Below are 20,339 nucleotides of genomic sequence, written 5' to 3' on the forward strand. Positions count from 1 at the left end.
GGACTTTCTTTATCCACTCTAACTGTGTATCAAATCCATGCGTAATTTTAAATGCCACTATTATTTGGTCACACTCAGCCTTTTATTTCACAAGAGAAGAGACTCAGCCTGCCCGTCCTTTCTTGATATCTATATGCATCTGTGGTATCATCTTTGTAAATCTCATCTGCGTAAATCTCATCTGCGTCCTCCCCTGTTTCTATATTATTTTTAGAATATGGAGACTGGAACTGCACTAAGTGTGTTAAAATCATGCTTCAATTTAATACAACTTCCCTGCTATTCAATTCTATCCTTCTAGAAATAAAACCTCAAGCTGTGGTGTATTTTTTAGTGTTTATTGTATTTGTACTTGGATTTCCTCAGGAAATAGAGAACAGAAGGTGGTTGTTCAGCCTATTGTGCTATCCAATGAGACCCTGTAGCTCTACTATTCCTCATTATCATGCAAATCTTTCTTTTTCAATTATTTATGTAATTCCCTCTGAAAGTTATTATTGAAGCATCTTCCACTACCCTTTCAGGCAGTGCATTCCAGATCATAACTCACTGCATAAAACAATTTCTCCTCATTTCCCATTGAAACTTTTGCCAATTATCTTAAATCTGTACTCTCTGATTACAGTTTGTCCCAAAATTTCTCCCTAATTACTTTTCCAAACTCGTCAGAATATGACATCACTACTAAGCCTCCTCTTGATATTCGCCACTGAAGAGAACAAATCCAGCTTCCCCAGATGAACGAAGTCTAAACACCCTGACAAAAAAACAGGGATTAAACCCAATTTACCTATATAAACAAAAAATTTAATTCAATTTGTTGTTGTTTATTTACAGTTTAAATGATGGGCTGTATGGAAATGAACAGGATGCAGCGTGCCAGTTTCATTATGCTGAAGAAAAACTAAACCTCTAGAAAGCATCACCAAGGACTTTGATCCCATCTGGGCATTTGTTGGCTTCTGTTTCCGTTCTACTCGGAGTACTGAATCCTCACTGTACCATTCTGGCATTCATTACTGTGGGCAGGGCTGGACCCAAAATCTTGCCTTTTAACTGGTAACTAAAGTCACAAATAGATGTTGGAAATGATTCAGCAGCATGTTGAGAGTGTACCTTGCAACATAGCCTAAGAGGAGAACATAGTTGAATACCTTTGTAATTGAAGGTGAGAAGCGGTAATGTTTTTGTTCACACTTGTTGTCTGTTTGTCTGTTAACAATATATCTAAAAAACCTAATTGATGGATTTCAACAAAACTTGGTACACAGATAGGATACAGCCCATTAATTTTTGATGAAGCTGCGTATCCGGAACCTGGAATTTTGTAAAAGAATCTATTAACATGGGGTGAGAGGGAAATTAGTTTTGATTTAGAACACTGTAGATTGTTTTAGAATACTGTACATTATTTCAGCGGTTGTGGTGCCATTTGTAATCACTGTCAAAATGTGAACAGTCTTCAAATTGGTGTGAAGTCTCTTCAGTAAAACTGAAGCTAGTAATAAGCAAAGATGTATTTCCTCAGCCTTGTAGTTACAGAGCAACAATCAGGCCAATGAAAAGCTTTTAAGCTGTTTTACATAATTGCACTAACATTGAGCAAACAGAGTATGAATGACGTATGTGCTCTATCAGTGTCCTATTCACTTGTTAAAAATAATGTGCTTACTTTCTATCACTCTCTGGAGGCCAGTTATCCCATTTGTAGTATGTCTCAGGTTGTTCAGTGAAGAGCACCTTGTGCAAACTGCAAGAAGAAGGATGGTTAGTTGTAATTTTGCTTAAAAACAGGCACAGAATTTAATGCAGTATGGCCTACCAACTGTAGTTCATTTAAACTTCCAAGGCAAAGAACTTGCATTTCTGTAGTGCTTTTCACAACCTCCTAACATCCCAAAACACTTTACAGTGAAATAAGTATTTTTCTCATGTAGTTCTGATTGGAAACACAAATTTGATTTGCGGAGAGTGAGGCCCTTCAAACAACAATGTGATAAACAGAAAATCCGTTTTATTGTCAGAGCAATAATTATTAGCCATGTCACAAGATAGAGCTTACCTACTCTTCTTCAGAGTAGTGCCATGGCATCTTTACATCCACCTGAGAAAGCTGATAGGCTCTTGGTTTAATGCCTTATCCCAAAGACACCACCTCCAAGAGTGCTGAACTTTCTCAGTGCTTCAACAAAAGTGTCAACCAGTGTTTGTCTGTAAAATGGATTTTGAACCAAAATTCTTTTTTGTTCACTCGTGGGGTGTGGGCATCTCTGGCTGGCCAGCATTTATTGCCTGTCCCTAGCTGCCCTTGAGAAGATGGTGGTAAGCTGTTTCCTCGAATCGCTGTAGTCCATGCTCTGTAGCTTGATCCACATTGCCTTTAGGGAGGGAATTCCAGGGTTTTGACCCAGCGACAATGAAGGAACAGCAATACATTTCCAAGTCAAGACAGTGAGTAACTTGGAGGGAACCTTGCAGATGGTTGTGTTCCTATATATCTTGTCCTTCTGGATGGAAGCAGTCATGAATTTGGAAGATGCTCTCTAAGGATCTTTGGTGAATTTCGGCTGTACATCTTGTAGATAGTACACACTTCTGCTACTGAGCATTGGTGGTGGAGGGAGTGGATGCTTGTGGAAATGGTGCCAATCAAATGGGCTGCTTTATCCTGAATGGTTGTCAAGCTTATTTTTGAACCAAAAAGTGAAACTGAACCAACTGAGACAATATTGATACAGGATCAGCAAGCATTGTTTAACACCAACACATCCCAATAGGTCGGCAAATGACTCTAGGGTATTGACTTGGGCCACTTCACGTAAGAATGGAGAAGATAAGGAGTCTCTACTCCCTCCACAATAAACTAGGTATTGAAAATAAAATTGATGTACCTTTCAAGGTCATCTGTCTGTACTGGTTAAGAAATAAAGCAACCTGGTTTCTCACGTGCCTCCATCCACCACTTTTTATCTAACCTTATCATCATATCATCATTCTGTTCCTTCCAACCCCTGAAATGCTTATTTAGATTTTCCACAATTGTGGCTCATGACATTCATGTGGTAATGAAAATGAAAACCTATGACACATGTGAGGGTATTAAAATGCCATTATTCTGTAATTCAAATACAATTGCAGAATATCAAAATGATTTGCTTTTCAGAATAGCCCTCTTCATTATCCTTCCAAGATTTTCCAAGATGGCTGCGGAGTAGGGCTCCTGAGCAGGAGCTCCTCTGCTCCATCCGTTTCTTTTCTTCATTTCTTCTCTTTTCATTTTATTCCCCCTTTCTACTTAGCTCCTGTCCTCGGATGGCATCGGTGGCAGTGAGCTGAGCCAGCGCTGACTTCTGGCCTTGAGATGAAGCCCAGCATAGACCTGTCTGCTCCAACCTCGTCTACTTTTTACCTCCCTTTCTCTGCTTTCGAAAGACTGTACTGCTGAACTTCAACTTTATTTCTTTATTTTTCTAATTTCTATTTAAGATTTTGTACCTATGCACCTTAGTACTTAAGATGGCGCTGGAAATGGCGACTTTGTACACTTTTCACTATGTTCAAGTATCCCTGTACTTGAGCAAATGTGACAATAAACCTAATTCTAATTCTATTTCATTTAGGTTCAAACTTGATATATAAAATATTAGCAATATTACTAGGTACAACGTCCTTTTAAAACAGGGTTGTAATCTCAGGATTACTAAAACACATGTCAGCAAGACTAGGAATAAAAAGACAGTACAGTTAAATATATGACTAAACAGCTGGTGTAGGAGCGAAGGCTTCCGCTATGTGGATCATTGGGATGTCTTCCAGGGCTGGTGGAACCTATACAGGGAGTTTTACTGGTGTCACTCAGGAGGGTTAAAACTAGTGTGGCAGGTGGATGGGAACCAGAGAAGTAGGTCAACAAGTGAAATGACCGAGCATTTAGAGACTAAAGCCAGTAAGGCTAACAGGAAGAGATTAATGAACATGGCAGGACTGGCATCTTGAAATGTATTGTTTTAACGCAACAAGTATGACAGGTAAGGCAGATGAACTTAGAGCTTGGATTAATACATCTAACAATGATGTTGTGGCTATTACAGAGAATTAGTTGAGAGGGACAAGACTGGCAGCTTAATTTTCCAGGATTTAGATGTTTTCAGTGTGATGGAGAAGGACACAAAAGAGGTGGGTGAGTTGCATTATTGATAAGGGAGAATGTCACAGCTGACTGAGGGAGGACGCCATGGAAAGCTCATTTGGGTAGAGTTCAACAATAGGAACGGTACAATTAATCACTTTTATGGTATTGTGCTACAGGTCCACTACAGCGAGCAGGAGATAGAGGAACAGATATGTGGGCAGAGTATGGAAAAATGTGAAAACTCGTGGTGGGTGATTTTAACTTCCCATATTTTGCTGGATTTCCCTTAGCACCAGGGGCTTGGATGGTTGGGGGAGGATATGTGAAGTGCGAGGAGGGTTTCTTGAAGTAATATGTAAATAGTCCAACTGGGAAAGCAGCCATATTAGACCTGTTACTAGGGAATGAGCCCAGCCAAGTCATCGAAGTTTCAGTGGAAAAGGGGAGCATTTCGGGAACAGTGACCATAATTCCGTACATTTTGAGTTATTTACGGATAAGGATTAGAGTAGGCCTCAGGTGAAAGTACTAAACTGTGGGGAGGGTAACTACCACAATATTAGGCAGGATCTGGGGAAATGTAGATTGGGGCAGCTGTTTGAGGGTAAACTCATGTGGGAACCTTTTAAAGGCCCGTCAATTAGAGTTCAGGACCAGCATATTCCTGTGAAAATAAAGATAAGGATGGCAAGATTCTGGAAACTTGGATGACAAGAAAGAGCTTAGTCAGAAAGAAAAAGGAAGCATACGTTAAGGCTTAGGAAACTGAAGCCAGACAGACCCTTTGACGAACATAAAGAAAGCAGGAAAGAACTTATACAAAGAGTTAACAGGGCTAAAAGGGGCAATGAAATGACCTTGGAAATCAAGATTAAGGAAAATCCCAAGGCGTTTCATACATTTACAAGGAGCAAGAGGGTAACTTGGGAAAGAGTAGGTCCACTTAAAGACAAAGGAGGGAATTTATGTGTGGAGCCAGAGGAAGTGGGTGAGGTCCTTAACGAATACTTTGCATCAGTATTCACAAAGGAGAAGGACGTGTTGGATGGTGAGTCTAGAGAGTGGTATGTTGATATTATAGGGCATGTTGATATCAAAATGGTGGTGGTGTTGGGTGTTTTGAGATAGGCAAGTCCCCAGGGCCTGATGGGGTCTATCCTAGAATATTGAAAGAGGCAGGTGAGGAAATTGCTGGGACCTTGTACAAAATCTTTGTGTCCTTTCTTGACAGAGACAAGGTCCCCGAGGACTGAATAATAGCTCATTTTGTTCTTTTGCTTAAAAGGACAACAGACATAATTTGGGAAATTACAGGTCGCTGAGCTTTACGTCACTGGCAGGAAAATTATTACAGAAGATTCTTAGTCAGGATTTATTTACATATGATAAAAAATGGACTTATTAGCGACAGGCTGCATGGCTTTGTGCAGGGGAGGTTACGTTTCAAAAACTTGATTGACTTTTTTGAGGAAGTGACAAAGATGATTTTTAAAAAGTGTTTCGTTTAGAAAGGTATCCATAGAAAAGGTGCCAATGGTGACACTATTTCTAAACAGAGTTAATATTTAAAACGATTCTAGCTAAAGCTTTACTTGCCACACTAATGATAATTACCTATTATGCCATAATAGTAATGCATTTTACTCAGGAAGGAATCACAATGCCTGGGTCAAACGCTGACATTACAGGCAAATTTACCGGCTGTAATGTTTTAATTAAGAACTACAGTTGGAGCAGTGGTTTTCCGAGTACTCCACGCTACATTGAAGTAGGTCTGAATATCAGCGCACGTACCAATGGATGTAATCTTTAGGATTTAGCTTGCAGATGGTGGGAACCACAGTGTGCAGCCACCAGACAGCATCGCGCTGAATAGTTGCGATCTGAGTCTGAAACGCTCGGAGTGCTTCCAGGTCTTCAATCCAAAAGAAGTGGAAAGACAAACAGTGTGTGAGAGAGAGAGAGAGAGAGCGCGCAAGTATCATTTACACATACATTGACTAGATTTCTCAAAGCAGCTAAGAACATAAGATACAAGAGCAGACCCAAAGTCTACTCTGCCATTCAACAGCAATACAGTTGACCGACTACATTAATACTATTTCCCTGGATTAAAATAAGCATTACTATCAAAGTTGCTCATTTGTATTTGTATTGGCAAATAAACTGACAAACAATCAAGATCAAGTAGTATTTTAGAGTAAGCCAACTAACCATTTGACCTATTACCTTAAGTAGAAGCCAACTGATGGAAGTATAGGTAAATATTGAGAGTTCCATGGCCTGTATTATTAAATTTTCATATTAGAGCAGTAAAGGAATGGAAATAGGCATTCAGCCCCATCTGTGCTGAACTTAACCAAATCAGATTTCTATAACTTTTTCAGTACGAGTACGCTGTGGTAAAAATAGCTTCAAAATAAGCAAAGATATCAAGTGCAGCATCAGCTGGGGACATAGGCAGATAACAGGTCATATGCTGCCCTGAGTTTAAAGTGCAGTGTATAATACAATGGCGTTCATCATCTCTCACTGTTCTGTAAAGGCTTCTGACAGCAACATGATTCTCATTTATTGCATTAATATAGAGTTGTTAACATTGGGTTCCCCATAGGAACACAAAATTTAATGGCAGTTAATTCACACACTGCTATCGGGGGATCAAACAACTTTAATAAGGAAAACACCATCAGAATAATTCAATCCGTTTCATTTAAAAGTATATCTGTAATCATGTGTCTCTAAGCTTTTTATCTTTGAATTACTGAGAAGAAATTCCATGGAGTCTTGCAGGATCTATATAGACTCTATTAGTATTAATCTATTGATATCTCTGGCTATTATTACTTGCATTTATATAACACCTTCCACAACCTCAAGGTGTTCCAAAGCACTTCCAGCCAAATAAAATATTTTCTGACGCATGGTTGCTGTTGTAACGTAGGGAACACAGCAGTCAATTTAAACATAACAAATTCCACAAATAGCAATGTGATAACAATCAGATAATCTGTTTTCTATAAGTTTTCATGGGGCCTTCTTGTGGTGCAGTGTAGTGTCCCTACCCCTGGACCAGGAGGGCTGGGTTCAAGACCCACCTGCTCCAGAGGTATGTAATAACATCTCTGAACAGGTTGTTTAGAAAAAAGGTCATAAGTTTTAAGATGAGGGATAAATAAGGATCATAATTCCAAGAAGAACTGACATGCTTCCCTTCTAAATGGGGGAAAAGGATCTTCCATACCTACACAAGAGGGGATTTGAACCTAAACAAAGGAAAGTACAATGATATGAGATGCAAGCAGGCTATCATAAATAGGAAATAGCAAACATTTAAAGTGTGCATGGATGAACTGCAAAAATTGTTCATTCCTGTCTGGCAAAAAAAAAACCCAGAAAAAGTGTTCTGATTGTGGCTAACAGAGGAAATTAAGGAATGTATTCGATCCAAGGAAAGGGCATACAAAATTGGCCAAGAAAAGCAGCAAACCTGGTGATTGGAAGCAGTTCAGATTTCAGTAAAGGAGGACAAAGGATACAAACTAGTTCTAAAAGCTTCCATAGGTATGTGAAGGAGGAATATACTTGCAGGATGTTTAGAGGCGGTTTGCAGGTAGGGTTTTTCACCCAGAGGGTGGTGGGAATCTGGAATGCACTGACTGATAGGGTAGTAGAAGGAGGAAACATCATGGACTTTTAAAAAGTAGATGGATGAGTACTTGAAATGTCAAAGCACTCAAGGCTGTGGGCCAAGTTTTGAAAGTGGGATTAGTGTACATGGGTTTGCACAGATTCAATGGTCCAAATGGCTTCTTCAGTGCTGTATGACTCTATGGGGGCCCAGCTTAATGTCTCTGCCAAAAACAGAACAGCACCTGTGGTCAATTCAAAACTTCTCCAATATTCCAAACATATTATATATTCAAGTCTTCAGCATAGGACCTGAGCCTGCATTTTTCTGAGTTAGGATGCACTGAGCCAATTTGTTTCTTTAATAGACTAAATGCAAACCGACTATGCTGCATATGCTTCATCAGTGAGAATGTCGGAACTGAAAATCCAGATAATGGACATTAATAAAACGTCCAACTCCTTGCAGGACGAGTTAAATAACACAGCCTTTATGCTTTCTGCTCTGCCTCCTTGAAGTTAATACATTTAAACCTTGAAGTCAATAGGAATGTAGTTTTCGGAACTCCCTGAAAATATTTTATACCATAGTATTAACCAACATCATGAAAACAGATTATCCTGTTGTCATCTTACCAATCTTTGTGGGTGAAAATTGGCTGGTACATTCACTGCATTATAACATTGCCACACTTCAAAAACTACATCACTGATTGTAAAAAAAAATCCTGAGGTTGTGAAAGGCAATATATCAATGCACTTTTCCATGACCAATTTCTGATTAAGATAGTTTGTTGGACATGTCCAAGAGCACAATTCCCAGAAACAAGCTGTCCAATGTCAGTTCTTACTCTTCTTCTCGCCTTTGTCCCAAGCAAGCCCCGCTTCCTTCACTTGAGCTGTAATCCCCAACATCATCGACAGGGTCAGCAGGTCTGTCACCTGAATCACAAAGCGTTCCTATACAACCAAGAGAGTGAGTGAGCATGCTGTGCTGCAAAAGGCATTTGTCTTCTCATGTAAATAATATGAAAAAGAAATATTAAATGAATAAAATCTTTTTTGTAGCATTCATGAGTCATTTCTGCACTCATTTGTTCTTTGTTCATCTTGCTTCCTTGTGGACTCCTGCACCAAAAAACCTGAACTCAGAATCCTGAGTTCATCTGTGAATGCAGACTCTCCACAGTCCCAGCCAATGCCACACTATAAAATTATGGCAAGTTATCAAATGGGATGGAGACAGAAGTGCTGTTGATTCTACTCTTCTATTGGCCATCCTTCTTGCTGCCGCTTGGAGTTGTGCTAACCAAAACACTGAAGAACGCCTGTGTCTGTGGATCACCACAATCCTGGTGCTCCCCCTATATTGCCGAACAGTGAGATCTAACACTGATGCAGAACTGTATTATTTATATAGAAACAAAATAAGTTTACTACAAAAACAACTCACCAAATTGCTAACTGACGTGATTCTGAGCAACACATACAAACACTAGAACAGACCATTCAGATTCTTGAGCCTGTTCCACCATTCAATCTGATCACAGAATACTGCAGATCTTTACTGTCTTAACCAAGAGGGCAGAGAGACATTATAGTTGATCATAGCTGGTGGTGGGAGTAACTTGTCAGTGGCTGCTGCTGGCTCCCATCCAAAGAATGGCCACTTGACTGAGATTTTGAGAGGAATGTAATTGAGCTGTATGGCAGCATCACAAAGGAGGAATGCAAAGGATAAAATTCTAACAAAGAGAAGGTTATGTACTTCTGCACCTCTGGGTTCTGCTGAATGATTTTCCCTAACAGACAGAGTCAGAACATAATTAGCCCCCATTTCATCCTATACTACATGCCTGCACTACAAACCAGCACCCACCTTAAACTCCATTTCTAGATATGTCTGCTCCTTCCGTTCCTGCATCAGACCCAGACAGAAGGATGGAAAGTTGATCTCGTGTTTAGTTTGTTTAATAATTTCCCGCAGCAATGCTCGAGACGCACGAAGGTAGTCATCTTTATTGGTGAGCAAGTCCTGGAACACCATGGCCAGATACTAATAGAAGGAAACACAGAGAGCAACCTTAGTACAAAGACAACCCAGCTTCTGCACAAACCTGTACAAGCAAATCACATGCAGCCTATCATTAACTAGCTAACAAATACACAGTTACGGAATTGTTTAAAACAATAATGGATCAGCCCACACTCAGAGCAATAGTTACAGCAAACTTCAGTGCCGTTGATATGGGAGTTACAAGGAAAGAGGTGGGGACACCAGATAATGAACACGGACAATTTACTTCCTTGTATTTTGTTTAGCTTCTACAGGAATGAGATTGATAGAATCTATACAGTACAGAAACTGGTCAATGAGCCAATTAGTTTAGGTACCACACAAGCCTCCTGCATCCTTGCTTCATTCAATCCCATCAGTAATTTCTATATTTCTTTCTCCCTCATGTTCCTCTAACTTCATGCTAAATGTATCTATGCTTTTTGACTCAATAACTCCCAAGTCCCACATTATAATTACTCTGGGAATTCTAGAGTATTCGTGTTCTGATGTTGCCAATAAATGAGTTGTACAATCAGTGGTGGCTCTGTATTATGACCCTGACACAGTCCCTTCACTTATCAGCTGACACCAGTTCTAGGGCCACTGCTCTCAAACCAGTTGCTGGAGGAAAGCTATTCATTTTCCAACTGTTTTGACCCAAGACATTATTTTATTGTTTACAAAATTGTGCAATTAGTATGTGGATAATATATTTGCTTTGGCATACATGTTGCCTTGTGTTTACTGTGTATGAACCTCCAGATCCATCACAATTGACTACACATTGAAGGTTCATGCAGGGCTTACCTTGGGGGCTAGTTCAGAGTTGTGCTGCAACACAGTGTAAAGAATCTGCATGTTGTTTGGGTTCCGTGCATTTGACAGTTCATTAAAGATCACAAACTTTACCAGTGTCCCCAAGTTATCCCGATGAGCATTCAGCAATTCCCTGAGAGCAAATCACAAGATAAAAGGATTAAACCAAGGCACTGATTAACATGATAATACAGAAAAAAATCAATAACATATGATCTGCAACACAACACTCTGAGGTGGTGAAAACATATTCAATAATAACTTTCAAAAGAGAATTGGATAATTACGTGAAGTGTAAAACTGCAAGGCAAAGAGCAGAAAATCTGGACCAACTAGATAATTCTTGCTTCCTTATGTATTATATGATTCAACTGGTATTTACATTCGCTTAACAAAATTAATTTCTATTTGCAAACTACTCCACTTTAGTCTGGTCTAACACCATCACACATTTCAGCATCAACAGCAATCTGTTGAGGAAGTGGTTGGTGCAGTGGATTGTCTGTGTGCTGTGTTGTCCATACTTTTAACTGGACTCTATTCCAGCCCCAAAGGGATGGTGTTTAGCATCCTCTTATATATTGCTGTAGGAAATTTTAATGGGTTCACAATGACTGCTTCAGTTACTGCTAAAGGCATAACTAAGATCGAACAGTACCCATGGACAGAACCTCCAACGTGTTCGAAGATTGAGATATTGCCTTGGTCTCTGCATACAGAGTCACCATCCAGGACCAAACCTGGACATTAGTAACCACCAAACCATATTGCACAGAGCAGGATTCTACATCAATTCAAACTGAAGTTAAGTGTGTGATAGAAATTGCAGAATGTAGAAAGTATTTTTAAAATTAAGGTTTATTAAAAGAATATACAACACTGAAGAAAGCCTTTTGGCCCAACTGGTCTATGCTTCACATGAGTTTCCACTTATCCCTCATCATCTAATCCTATGAGCATACGCATCTATTTCTTTCTCCCTCATGTACTTCTGTCGCTTCCTCTATTCAACTGAATAACCCGCTGCCGTAGTGAACACCTCATGCTTGACACTCACTGGGTAAAAAGGTTTATCTTGAATTCCCTATTAAATTTTTTTTTGTGACAATCTTATATCTGTGGCACCCTGATTTTGAATAGAAACATCTTCTTGAGCTCTAAGATTGCTTCCCTTTGGCCTCTGTAGCCTGTCTAGCTTCCTAATCCCTTCGGGGTAGAGTTAACAGGACAGCTGGTAGTTCAATTACTCACTTAATGCACAGCATGTAATGGTTCAGCAACACTTTAGGCTTTAGGCGGATTTTGATGAGATTCGACATAACCTCCATGTCCTCTGTCCCATGCGTAGAACAGTTGGTGCAGACCGACATCAGCAGGTCCTGAGCTGGGCGGGTCAACTAGCAGACAGACAGGCAGTGAATCGTTACACAAAGAATTAAATTAGGACGTGCAAGACATACCAATGTGGTTAGAATCTCTCCTTTCATAAACTCTGGCGAGCTCAACAGGCAAACTAAAGATTATAAGTAGAATACATTTAATAAAATTTGGCTCATGGGAAGGCAAAAAAAAAAACGTAACAATAAACCATTACATTTACACAGGTATCACTGACAGAGCCTTTTTTTCAAACTTTTATTCTATTCCTTATTCTGCTATAGGACGTGAGCATTGCCCATGCCCATCCCTCCTTGGCTTCGAACTGATTGTTTTGTCAGGCACTTCGAAGGGTCAAGAGTGGGTCTGGAGTCACAAGTAGGACAGACTGGGTAAGGACAACAGTTTTCCTTCACTGAAGGACATAAGTGTCCTCAATCAGTTTCTAGTAAAAATGAATGTCAATAATGGTGACCATGATGTTAAGTCCACAATTACAAAGATTTGAATTTAAATTCCACCATCTGAGTATTAGCCTGGGCCTTTGGATTACTAGTGACATCATCACTATGCCACTTTGAATAATAATGAGATATATATCGTTCTTCAACATTGAAGAGGCCAACACCTGCCTTTAAATACCACCTCTAATGTGGAAAAATAGTTTAAATCAGTTCAAAAGAATATTATCAGACAAAATGTGATACCAAGCCACATCAGTAGATATCAAGACAGCGACTAAAAAATTAGTCAAATAGAGTTAAAGGGATCCTTAAAGGGACGAGGGAATGCCAGAGGTATTTAGGGAAGGAATTTCAAACTTTGGGGCCTAGATAGCTGAAGGCATGGTCACCAATAGTGTTTGATCAAAGTCAAGAATTTGTAGAACACCAGAACTGGAAGCTGCGGAGATAGGGAGGGCTGAAACCAGACAGGGATTTGAAAACAAGGATGAATAGTTTAAAATTGAGCCCTTTAAGATTATTTCACTTTCTATACAGTGAGTTCTTTGATGACTGCATCTTTTGCTCGATGTGAGCAGGTACAGATTGAACACCAGGTTATCGAAGCTTCAAAGCAACTTCCTCAACTCAAATTTAAAGTTAGTACCAGCAATGCAACAGGTTCTATTGCTGGACTAGCCTTATAATTTATTGTCAAGCTCATCATCTTGAACAAATTGTTGCCATTTATGAATGTTTATTTTGCATTGCTTCAGAGTTGCTTTTAAGCAATTTTTTATACTTTTAATAATATGCTCAATGGGGTTAATTATCTGATGATTCAAAGGATTTCCATGTGAAATTCCAGAGCATTCCTGATTCAGTTCCTAGTACACAACTTGGAACTACAATGCAAGCTTGTAACTACTATGGACACACCATCACTACATCAAAAGTTGGGAGGGGGGGGGAAGAAAAAAATGGTTTGAAATTTGGTTAAGCATGGTTAACGTTTCTTTCACTACATTACGTCCGTAAAAAAGTTGAGGTCTAATAGTAGGGTGTTTCACAACATAAAATGCATGTTTCTCTTCTCAGATGCTATTTTCAATAAAACAAAGTTCCTTTATTCTATGCTAGATGAAAGTGTAATTCGTGACCTTTAGTTCTCTTTCACCCAATGACGTCCCACCTTAGGGTTCTGCAGCCACATCTCCAGCCGTTGAACAGTCATCAAACGGACTTCTTTATAGCCACAGGTGGTGGTGAGTAGTCGCAGCAGGTTCCGTGAGACATTATCCATGGGCTGGCGCCGGTTGAGCTGATCGCGAAGCATGTCGATAACATAATCCTCCACACTCTCAGCTAAGTCCTCATACCTACAGGGAAAGAATCAGAAAAAAGAACATTTCTAAATCACGCTTGTTATACTGGAGAGAGAGATTAAAAAAAAAAGAGCAAGCGAGAGAGATGGGTAGATGAGTTCTTGCAACATTGGAAGACAGCCAAATGTATGGACCGTTGTTTCACATGAGCAAGAACTGAGCTCTTAAAATGGTCTTTCTATGTTTTGCAAAGGACTACCAAAGCCTCCAGGCCTGTAGTTATCAGAGAAGACAAAAAGGACGTAATAGCAGAACATGTTCTCCCAAAATGCCAGTTAACACCAGGTTATTTGACTTATTCCATCACTATGAAACAGCAGCAACTAATTAGAAGCAGAGAGAATCATAGAATGCCATTCCCTATAGCAACTGGGAAAATAAGAACCTCAGGAGTCCAATGAAATAAAAACAGAATCTAATCTGTAATGATTATGAAAATGGATTTTGAGTGTATAAAAGATTTCATACAGCTGAATAATTCATTCTCTAAACCAAGGTTCTCAAAGCATTCTGCACATTTTGTAAAATGAATATTAGAGACAGCAATAAACATCAGATCACTTTCATCGCTTCACTCTTATTCCCGGTTTACATTGTCACATCCAAGAAGCTAAAATTGGCAACCTAAGTCCCAACCTGCAACTCTTGTCGTTTTTGAGGGTTTGTATGTGGCAAAACAACCATTACAGACTCATTTTGTTGTTTACATGTGCCCCTCAGGCGAGGGAATAGCATAACCTGCTGCTCAAAATGCATTTCTGTCACTCTACTTAATAACACTGAATTTCAGCTAATTCATCAGATGTTTAGACATCAAGCTATAATACATTTCAGAACCTCAGGCTTCAGACCCTCCTCCTGCATGGTTGTCTTCTTACCCGGTTGACCATTCCTTCGCATGACTACCGTAAGATAAAAGAAATGCACTTACCTGGGCATCACCTGGCCTGACTCTACATCTGGACTCAGTTTCTCTTCTGCAATAAGCAGCTCGGTCTGATTATCATCATCATCTGGTGTGGAAGGATGTGGACTCCCACCTGCAGGATGGTCAGTATAACAAGAGCGATCACCACAATACATTCACAAGTTAGGGACAATAAGTATAAAATTGTTGCTAATAATTCCAATTAGCAATTCACAAGAAAATTCTTTACCTCGAAAGTGGTCAGAATATGAAACACAGTATCACATTGCATTGTGGAGGTGCATAACATGTAGACATTTTAGGGGAAGCTGGATGAGCACATAAACTGATTCCGATGGACGAACTGCATATTTTCCACTTTCATTTGATTGTTATTTTGCTTAATTCTACCACATAGCATTTAGAATCCCACAATCATGCCTGAGAGCATTTGGTTCTCACCTGCACTGAGGTCACCACCAATCTTGCCACCATCTGCTTGGAGCAGCATGCTTTTTGGAGGCATCTTTGTACCAAAAGCAGTCTGAATGTTCTCAACAAATGTCTTACATTGGGGACTGTCCACCCAGATACGTTCCCCAAGTGAGTCCTCAATGTAAACCTGCAAAAAACAAAAAGGAGCAAACGTTGAACCATCGGTTCCAATGTGGCTAACAACAGAAAAGAAACAATTGCAGTCAAGAACTGTGTACAGTGGCACAGTGGTTATGTTTCTGGATTAGTAATCCAGAATCACTAAGCAAATCCCAGAAACTGGGACATTTACACATACAGTTAATTAAATAAACCTGTGTAATGGTGACAACAAAGTCATTGGATTGTCGTAAATTTAATAAAAACTCCACCTGGTTCACTAAAGTCCTCATGGAAGGAAATTGCTGTTGTCACCCAGTCTGGTCACAATCATCCAGTTGACTCTTTACAGACCCCACAACAGCCTAGCAAGCCATTCTGTTGTACCAAACATCTATTTTAGGTAGGGCTCCATATAACATAATACCTTTGGTTAACAAATATTTGTTCTAAATTTAATGATTGCTCTTTCACAATTTCCCATTGCTGAAGAGAGTTCTAAACAACTGTACACCAATTAGGCTGCTGAACGATTTAGGCTCAAATCTTAGGACTATGCTTCCAGTTCTAGACTCCCTAACCAGCAGAAAGAGTTTCTTTCTATCTACCCTATCTGTTCCCCCAATACCTTGAAAATTTCAATCAAACCACCCATTCACCTCTAAATTCCAGGAATTCAAGCTTGGTTTGTGCAATCCCTCTTCATGATTTAAGAATTGTAGGTCAGGTATCATATGCTGTGCTCCCTCCAAGGAAAACTATCATGCCCGAAACTGATCAGAACACTCCAATTATGGTCTAACCACAGCTTTGTACAGCTAAAGCCCCTTATATTCTAGTTTCTTAAAGAACAGCATTCTATTAATCTCTTCATTATTTTCTGCCTTTCGTGACATGTTAATGATCTAGGTGATTGAACTTACAATTGTCTTTGTGTCACCATTGTTTATAGCTTTTATCAATTTTAGATCCAAAGAAGGTGGCTGATTTTGCCACCTCAGACCTCAATCAAGTAAAGGGGAATAGGCTTTGGTAAGGGGCTATTGTTATTACCCGACTGCATTGCCTACTAATGAGTTACTGACAATGAAAACTTAGGCCTGAAAATCAAAACGTAGCTCATGAAAAAAAAATAATTTAACCCCTGTTAGTATCTAATTGTATTAATAGGATGCTAAATACCTAGGAGCTAAAACTGAGAAGGCAAACAAATGTTGTTAACTAATTAGTTAATGATGACAATATTCAAATCAGGGTTCTTGTGGCACTGTTGTAATATCCCTTCCTCTGAGCAAGGAAGCCCGGGTTCAGGTCCCACCTGTTCAAGGGGTGTGTCACAACACATCCGAACAGGTTGAGTGAGTACTCAAATGTGTATTAGAGGGAATCAGCCAGGTGGTGGCTGAGGTTCATTCTGGTGTGCAGATTAAAATAAGTTTGTAACTAGAATGAGTATCCTTGGACTTTGTCTAAGAGTATTTAACTTGGTAACAGAGGTTGGTTAAATCAAAATGTAAAATTTTAGAGTATGATTACCCAGCCCTGTTTTCTGAACGCGAGCTTTTTTCATTCATTCATGGGGTGTGTGTGTCACTGGCTGGTTCAGCATTTATTGCCCATTCATAGTTGCCAATAAGAAGGTGGTGGGTGAGCTGCCTTCTTGAATAGCTGTAGTCCATGGCCAGTGGAAAAGTAAAGTTACTATCTGGATCCAGGTTACAACTTTACTGAAAAAGCAACTATGGCCTTGGAACTTGGTGGTGGGCAAGTTATTATAAAGTGACAGAATACACCTGCACTTGCAGACACACAGATTAATCAGTGATAGTCAGCATGGATTGGTGAAAGGGAGGGTGTGTTTGACAAGCTTGATCAATTTTTTGAGGAGGTAAGCAGATGTTGATGAGGGTAATGCATTTAATATTGTCAACTTGGACTTTAGCAAAGTAAGGTTCCTCATGTCACAAGAGTCAAGAAAGTAAGATTCCATGGGATCTAAGGCAAAGTGACACTGGAACCAATGTTGGCTGAGAGGCAGGAAGCAGACAGTGAGAGTAGATGGATGTTTCTATGGCTAGAATTTCCAATGGGCTTGCTACTGGACCCTTACTGCATTAATGATGGACTTCATAGTAGTAGGTATGTGGATGACGCAAACATTGATAGTGTGGCAAATAGTGAGGAGGATAGCTCTAAACTTCAGAAGGATATCAATGGACTAGTCAGGCTGACAAAGCAGTGGCAAATACAATTCAAGGTGAAAAAGTCTGCGGTACTGGGGAAGGCAAACAAACCAAGGTATTACAATCTGGAAGACAGGATCCAGGAAAGTACTGAAGATCAGAAGGACCTTCGTGTGCATTTCCACAGATCCCTGTTATCAGGGCAGGTAGATAACGTGGTTAAGACAACATATAGAATACTTGCATTTATCAGGTGAGGCAGAGAACACACGAGCCGGGAGTTTATGCTGGAACTGTAGAAAAAAAACAGCTGGTGAGGCCACAACTTGAGTACCGAATGCGGTTGTGATCACCACATTATAGGAAGAATGTCAATATACTAGAGAGGATGCAGAGATTTAATAGGATGCTGCATGGGTTGGAAGGTCTGAATTAGAAAGGAAGATTGAATAAGATGGGATTGTCCTCCTTGTTGTAACAAAAGTTGAGAGAAGACCTGATAGAGGTGTATAAGAATTCAAGGGGCACAGATAAAGTGGATTGGAGGGCACTTTTTCCCAAAGTAGAGAGGTCAATTACAGAGGGCATAGATTTAATGTAACAGATAGAAGGCCAAGAGGGAAGTTGAAAAGAAGTGTGTTTTTAGCCATCTGGATCTCACTGTGCAAAGGTTTGGTGGATTCAGAGACTCTGAATCCACTAAATACTGAAATACTGTTTAAACAGTATTTGAACATTCATTTGTGCTTCCAAAACCACCAGGGCTATGGATCAAGATCTGGAAAATGGGATTAGAGTAGTTAGATATTTGTTGACTTATGTGGGCTGAATGGCCTCCTCTATAGTGCAAATATCTATGACTCTAACTTTCACCACCATACAAAAGCAGGATAAGGGCAAAGCTTTTTGTTAAGAATTAGAAATTGATGAAATGGACAGGATGAAGGTTTGGATAAAGTATTAATTATTTTTGGATAAAATTTATCAAAAGAAGACTTACTAACCGCTTACGAAGCATTGTCAGATTTTGCCAGATTTAGAAAGAGTGAAGATAATTCCAATGAAGTACATAATGGAATTCACTCAATCATATGCAAGACTGCAGAAATTTCACTCAAGTTCCCCAAACTAAATTATTACATTATGCAAAGTAGTGAACTTGGACAGACTTCTACAGTTGATGAGAATTGAATTTGCAGATAACACTTTTTTTGCGGACGCAGGCATATTGCCCATCCCCCGAAGAGGTGGTAGCAACTCGCCCTTTGAACCACCCCAGACCACGCTCCACACGCCGACCCAAGGAATGAATTCTAGGATTCTGACCCAGCAACAGTAAAGGAACAACAGTACAATTCCAAGTCAGGATGGTGGATGGGTTGGAGGGGAACTTCCATGTAAGAGTATTCCCATGTATCTGCGGCCCTCATCCTTCCAGATGGAATGGTCAAGGGTTTAGATGGTGCTATCTAAGGATCTTTCGTAAATTTCTGCAACACATCTTGTAGATCATAAACACTGTTGCTACTGAACGTTGATGGTGGAGGGAGTGGATGTTGTGGATCTTGCGCCAACCAACCCACCCGCTTCGTTCTGGATGGTATCAAGCTTCTTGAACATTATTGGAACTGCATTCATCCATGCAATTGAGGATTATTCCTCGCCCCTGACCTGCTCTTGTAGCCACTATATTTATATGGCAAGTCCAGTTGAGTTTCTGGTCAATGGTAACTCACAGGATATTGATACTGGGCGATTCAGTGACAATAACACCAATGAATGTCAAGGGATGGTGGTCAGATTGTCTCTTATTGGAAATAGTCATTGCCTGGTATTTGTGTGGTGCGAATATTACTTGCAACTTTTCAGCCGAAGCCTCATGTTGTCCAGGTCTTGTTACATTTGAACATGGACTGCTTCAGTATTTGAGGAGTTCTAAATGGTGCTGAACATTGTGCAAACATTGGCGAACATCCTCACTTCTGACCTTATGATGGAGGGAAGGTCATTGATATAGCAGCTGACGATGGTTGGGCCCAAGACACCACCGTGAGGAACTCCTGCAGAGCTGTCCTGGAGGTGAAATGACTGACCTCCAATAAGCAAAACTACCTTTCGACGTGCCAAGTATGCCTCCAAACAGTGCAGAATTTTCCTCATGAAATTCATTGATTCCAGTTTCGCTAGTTACCACACTTAGTCAAGTGCAGCCTTGATTACAAGAGCTGTCACTTTCTCCTCACTTCTGGAATTTAGCTCTTTTGTCCATGTTTGAACCAAGACTGTAATGAGGTCAGGTGGTGAGTGACTCTGGCAGAACCTAAACTGGGCATCACTGAGCAGGTGCTGCTTGATAGCACCGCTGACGGCACCTTCTATCACTTTACTGATGATCAAGAGTGGACTGACAGGGCAGTAACTCGAGGAGTTGGATTGTCCTGCTTTTTCTGTACAGGACATACCGGGCAACTTTCCACATTGTCGGATAGATGCCAGTGTTGTTGATGGAACAGCTTATTAGAACAAATATTGAAAGAATTAAAAAAAAAATTCCCTGAAGAGCATTCCTTTCCAGCAGAACTTGAGGTGCAATAAACTATACAACAAATTGAGGAAACAATGTGTACAGACTAGCAAGACCATCTAGACATAGGTTGCAGGCAACAGTATGAAAGAAAAATGGTAACTAAAAGAAATGAGGACAAAAATGCTTTAGGTAATTTTGAGAAGTGAAGAGAATTTGGCACTTACAGCAAGAGAATGGCCAAAGAATAGTCAATGTTTCATTTGTGATTCAAAGTGCCATTACACCA

At 39.9% G+C, this 20,339-nt stretch overlaps 1 protein-coding gene across 2 annotated transcripts in view; it reads right to left on the reverse strand.

Annotated features, from left to right (window-relative positions):
* Nucleotides 1-20,339, reverse strand: part of ints1 (integrator complex subunit 1) — a 76,546-nt gene that overhangs the window by 47,330 nt on the left and 8,877 nt on the right. For both annotated transcript variants that reach the window (XM_048609851.1, XM_048609852.1), the window contains exons 6-14: nt 15,212-15,371; nt 14,774-14,882; nt 13,650-13,836; nt 11,889-12,034; nt 10,629-10,770; nt 9,642-9,818; nt 8,614-8,722; nt 5,927-6,047; nt 1,673-1,750 (exon numbers count right to left, since the gene is read on the reverse strand). In XM_048609851.1, the coding sequence (XP_048465808.1) occupies nt 1,673-1,750; nt 5,927-6,047; nt 8,614-8,722; nt 9,642-9,818; nt 10,629-10,770; nt 11,889-12,034; nt 13,650-13,836; nt 14,774-14,882; nt 15,212-15,371 (1,229 nt within the window). The remainder of the gene's footprint in view (nt 1-1,672; nt 1,751-5,926; nt 6,048-8,613; nt 8,723-9,641; nt 9,819-10,628; nt 10,771-11,888; nt 12,035-13,649; nt 13,837-14,773; nt 14,883-15,211; nt 15,372-20,339) is intronic.

This window comes from Rhincodon typus, chromosome 21 (assembly GCF_021869965.1).
Source record: "Rhincodon typus isolate 14 chromosome 21, sRhiTyp1.1, whole genome shotgun sequence".
Taxonomy (NCBI): domain Eukaryota; kingdom Metazoa; phylum Chordata; class Chondrichthyes; order Orectolobiformes; family Rhincodontidae; genus Rhincodon; species Rhincodon typus.